Here is a 5,554-nt window from a genome sequence, read left to right on the forward strand (position 1 = left end):
GATGGTTGTGAGCCACCATGTGGTTGCTGGGATTTGAACTCAGGACCTTCGGAAGAGCAGTCGGGTGCTCTTACCCACTGAGCCATCTCACCAGCCCAAGAACAACTTTTTAAGTGAAATGTGTATCTCATTTTAATAATTATTTCTAATATGTAAAATGATTTCCTATTTTATCTCAGTAAAACTTGAATATATCACTTAGTCTTTTTTTTACATTAGACTTAACAGAATTCATTAAATTATGAATAAGAAAAAGCCTTATAGTAGACATAGCAATTCTGAAGTATCACTATAGATTAAGATACCTGGTCATCTAAACAGTGTATGTATATATGGAATCCTTTGCTATTTACCAAATGTTTTAAGGAGTTGTTATGTGGACACTGGTTTATATAAATGTTTGAGTGTGTACACAGACACATGTGTGGGTGTACAACATCCATTTTACTTATGTCTCTGTATAACTTCAGATAGCCAATGCAGTGCACTGAAGTTGGAAATAGGAAAGACTATTAATTCCCCAAGCTTTTGGGATCATTCTCAGTATAAATAACTCTCAAATGACATCAAGGTTTGTGAGACTTTAGAGAAAAATTAATTTTCATCCAAAACAAAAATTTTGGGGGTAAAATAAAATACTAATCACTAGATAAGAGCAACAGTGGTGATTAAAGATAACGACTTTTTTTTTTTCTAAAAAGGGCACAATAAAAACTGTAATTATAGGTATCTAAAAGTAAAATGCCCAAAGTACAAATATAGTTCATTTTTTGATAAATTCTAACTTATATGTTTTCAAACTAATTTTCAGATTGACAAGGAAATATAACTGGAAGGAGGAAAGAGGAGAAAAAAAAACCCTACACTTCTGTTTTTATTCCTGTTTAATTTTAAGAGAAAAAAAATGGTCTCCTTACAACTTGTCAGCATAAAGGAGGTTTTTAAAGACTACTTAAATTCAGAAACACTCTAATTCACCTGGTTATTGATATCAAATGGATGTCAGACTTCAAACACAGTTGTAAGGTAAAATTAAGCGGTAACAAAAATTATGTACTGAGCACTCTTGGGGCAGGAACAAGAAAATAATTTGGGGATAATTATAGATGTCACATTCAAAAGATGGTGAAAGACATAAAAATCAAACCCTCCTTTAAATAAATCATATTTAATAGGATTAAAGGAATGGGAATGTATGATTTGTGTTTTTGTGACCTGGTTCTACTTCAGTGCAAATGCTAATGGCAAACAAAACCAAACAAGACAACAAAAAGAGAGATGAGAAAATGTCTGTGTTCCTTAGCAGGAACAATTTCCACAGCCTTTCACACTGTTGACAATTTCTTCTTGGAGCTTCTTTCTTTCCTCCTCTTTGGAGAGACTCTCTTTCTTTGCATCCCATCCGAGGCTATCCTGGTTCTGTACACGGTTGCTCTGTGTATGCCACATCTCTGAATAGATACTGCTAGAGTTAGCAAGCAGACCATAGTGGGTACCACGTTCAGCTACCTTCCCCTACAAAGAAAACACAAGGTAAATGTGGACCAAGGTCAGTTAACTAGTATAGTATCTAAAACTGTACAGTAATTTATGAAGAGGAACTATTTGAAGGTCCTGTGTTCATTTAGCCCCAGAGTGAAAGCTGAGGGAGGAATGTTTCTTCCCTGACGCGCTCCTCTGCCCCGTGAACAGAAATGATGAGATCCAACAGCACAAACACCATTTTATGTAAGGAAAATGAAGCTTTACTGTCTTATTTTCATTTTGGAAGGTATAAAGGAAAGATTAAAATTCTAAAAAGGTGATATTTTCTGTAATCAGCAAATGTTCAAATCAAAAGCACTGTTATTTATGTAAGGATTTAAAGGATTTAAAAACAATATTGTGAAATCCATGTGAATTTTGAAATAAAATTTCATGAAATAAAGAAAACTTAATGAAATTAGTTTATTCTGTTCAGTAGCTCTCTTTGTTAACAATACCTATTAAAGACAGCATTTCATTAATTTGACATGGGTTCCATACATTGACCCACAACTAATTTGTTAAACACGATGAGAGAATTTGTCACTTTCACAGGCATTCCTATTGACAGTATTTTTCCATATATTTCTGTAATATTAATAAAATTTATGTCAATGCCTAAATTCTGGATTTGCACACATATATGGATATACACATATATGTTTACATCTGTTTCTTGACTTATTGATTTCTGGCATTATTTATCAACTTGTTAAGGAAGTTGGAGATGATTCAACTTCCCCTCTGCTGCATTCTTCACAAATTCTGCTTCTGTTCATTTTGTTATGACTATTCAAGTGTTTTGTGTTGCTTACTTTATGGACTATGAATTTTCTGTTGAATCATGTAGGTGCTAGGATTTTAGACACATTTTCTCACAGGTTTTTTTCTACCTAATATTACTTTACCTATATACACAAACACACTATATTTGTCAATCTGAGCATGAGTTGTAGATATCAATTATATTATATTCCTAAATATTTCATTAGTATGTATCTCTTAAAAATAAGGAACACTTTTACATGCCTGGTATAATCATATCATACCCAAGAAATTTAACAATGACACATTACTTTAATCTAACATATACTTCATTTTTAACTATTACAGTTAATCCCCTTTATTGCTTTTTTTCCATCTAGGATCTGAAGAAAACTAACATAATGAACTTAAATGTTTCTAATTTTTAAAGAACTGAGTGCAAATCATAGGAAGTAGAGGGAGGGAGGGAGGGACCTGGGAGAAGAGAGGAGGGGGAGGGAATAAAAAGGGGGCAGGATCAGGTATGGGAAGAGACAGGAAAGAAGTACAGAGGGTCAGAAAATTGAACAGAAATATGTAGCAGTGGTGGATAGGGAGCTGGGGTAGCCACTATATAGTCCCAGATGCTAGGAAAGCAAGAGGCTCCCAGGACCCAGCGGGGATGACATTAGCTGAAATACCCAACAAAAAGGAGATAGAACCTGTAGAGACCACCTCCCATAGGCACAGCCCCTAGTTGAGAGATGGGGCCACCCACCCATCTAAAAAATTTTAATCCCAAATTGTTCCTGTCTAAAGGAAATACGAGGACAAAGTGTGGAGCAGAGACTGAAGGAAAGGCCATCCAGAGACTGCCCCACTTGGGGATCCATCCCATCTACAGACACCAAACCCAGACACTACTGCTGATGCCAAAAAAGTGCTTGCTATCAGGAGCCTGGTATAAACTGTTCTTGGAGAGGCTCTGCCAGCACCTAACCAATACAGATGTGGATGTTTGCAGCCAACCATTGGACTGATCCCCGGAAAGAGCTAGGGAAAGAATGGAAGGAGCTGAAGGGGATTGCAGCCCTATAGGAAGAACAACAATATCTACTAACCGGACCCTCTCCACCCGGCCCCCATCCCCAGCTCCCAGGGACTAAATCACCAACCAAAGAGTAGACATGGAGGGACCCATGGCTCCAGCTGCATATGTCACAGAAGATGGTTTTATCTGACATCAGTGGGAGGGGAGCCCCTTGGTCCTGTGGAGGCTTGATGCCCCAGTGTAGGGGGAATGCCAGAGCGGAGAGGCAGGAGTGAGTGAGTGGGTGGAGGAGCACCCTCATAGAAGCAGGGGAGGAGAGAGAGAGGGATGGGATGGAGAGTTTGTGGAGGAGTAACCAGGAAGGGGGATAATATTTGAAGTGCAAATAAATAAAATAGCCAAAAAAAAAAAAAAAGTTCTGAGTGCCATACAAAATTCACACACTAAGTTTCTAACTGCGTGCTACTTTTCTCTTTGTGGCCCTGGTATTTCTCAAATGTCCAGGTCTAAATGGTTTATAATTGTTCATTAAGACTGTCCTTCACTTTGGATTCATCTAGTTGTTCCAGATTAGTAGATCCAGGTTAAACCTTTTTTGTTTAAATTAAAAATAGGTCATGTGGAGCCAGAGATGGCTCTACTGTTGCTCATCTTTCAGAGGATCTGAGCCAGGTTCCCAGTACCCACCTTGGGCAGCTCATAATGACCTGTAATTCCTGCTTCAGGGGATTCATGGCCTACTTCGGGCTTCTTTGGACACTGCACTCACATGGACAATCTCCACACCCCAATCCCCCCCACACACACAATTAAAAATAGTCAATTTTAAAAAGGGTAAAAATGTCCTCAATGTACTATCACACCAGGAGGTACACAAACCAATTTGCTCCTTTACTGATAAGAAATTTGATCACATGCTTACGGATATCTACCCAATTTCTCAAACTAACTGTCAAATTTTATCTTTGTAATAATATGTAATCTAAGTGATTTACTTCAAACTGACTGAATAGTCTCTTCCTCAATAGTTTATTCAGTCTAAGATGACTGTTTTCTTAAACAATTACTACAATGGTGGTTGCAAAATCTGATTCCCTGAATTTATCATTCCTTCTACAAGCTGGCTGGTGGTATTCTTAAAGGGTTTTCCTTTTCCTCTTGGTAGTTCTTGTTTTAAAAGTATTATCATGAACCCAGAAATTAGTTTTTTACTCATTGTGTTACAACTCATTAGTGCCATTATTCTTTTTACTGCTCTAATTATCCCACATTTGGCCAGTGGGAGGTCATTCAAAGTGGTTCCTGTGTCCCTGTGACATGTGTTCATTAGTTTCCCAGCCCCAGATCAGCTTTTATCGAAGGAGGTTTGGTTCCTTTTAGTGAGAAACAGTAATTTAGTACCCAAGATCTGTGTCCCAGGAATGCTCATTACTTACAGACTTTCATCGCTTCCGGGCTTTTTCAGTGGACAGAATTAGAATACTTTTCGTATCAGAAATTTATATAGATAATTCTGTTAAAATGTAACCTTGTGAGAGTCTTGCTTTCCTTTGATGATTTTTTTTTTACTTGCATCTTTCTTCTCCCAAGTAAGGGCTCTGATCTAAGAGCAGTGCATTACTTAGCATATGCTGTTCAGTCTTGTATAGAAAATCATTTCAAACTGGGTACTTCTATAAAATCACCAACTATTTCTTTTGGACTAGTTAGCCTTGCAATACATTTGTGCTAGATTAAAAAATATCCTGGGGTTTTTGTTGTTGTTGTTGTTGTTTTGTTCATGTTAACTTGACACAAGCCCAGGCATCTTGGAAGAAGGAACCTCCACTGAGAGAATGCTTTCTTAAGATTGGCTTGTAGGCAAGACTGAAGGGCATTTACTTGATTATTGTGGCAGACCCCAGCACACTGTGGGTGGTGCCATCACTGTGCAGGTAGTTCTGGGGTGAATAAACAAGCAGGCTGAGCAGGGAGAGGCAGTAAGCACCATTCCTCCATGGTCTTTACATCAGCAGACTGTAACTTGTAAACCAAGTAAATTCTTTTTGGTCAATGTTTTATCACAACAAAGAAGCAAATTAGGACATTTAATAATAAGAGTATATAGTTGAAGTACTATGTTAAAAATTACATGAGCCGGGCGTGGTGGTGCACGCCTTTAATCCCAGCACTCGGGAGGCAGAGGCAGGTGGATTTCTGAGTTCGAGGCCAGCCTGGTCTACAAAGTGAGTTCCA

The 5,554-nt window shown here is 37.9% G+C and overlaps 1 protein-coding gene across 1 annotated transcript in view; it reads right to left on the reverse strand.

Annotated features, from left to right (window-relative positions):
* Window positions 1-5,554, reverse strand: part of Abcb7 (ATP binding cassette subfamily B member 7) — a 129,966-nt gene that overhangs the window by 2,072 nt on the left and 122,340 nt on the right. Inside the window, exon 16 of the mRNA XM_021152859.1 lies at window positions 1-1,515. This exon is cut by the window's left edge and continues 2,072 nt beyond it. Coding sequence (XP_021008518.1) covers window positions 1,300-1,515 — 216 coding nt within the window. The 3' untranslated portion in view covers window positions 1-1,299. The remainder of the gene's footprint in view (window positions 1,516-5,554) is intronic.

This window comes from Mus caroli, chromosome X (assembly GCF_900094665.2).
Source record: "Mus caroli chromosome X, CAROLI_EIJ_v1.1, whole genome shotgun sequence".
Classification (NCBI taxonomy): domain Eukaryota; kingdom Metazoa; phylum Chordata; class Mammalia; order Rodentia; family Muridae; genus Mus; species Mus caroli.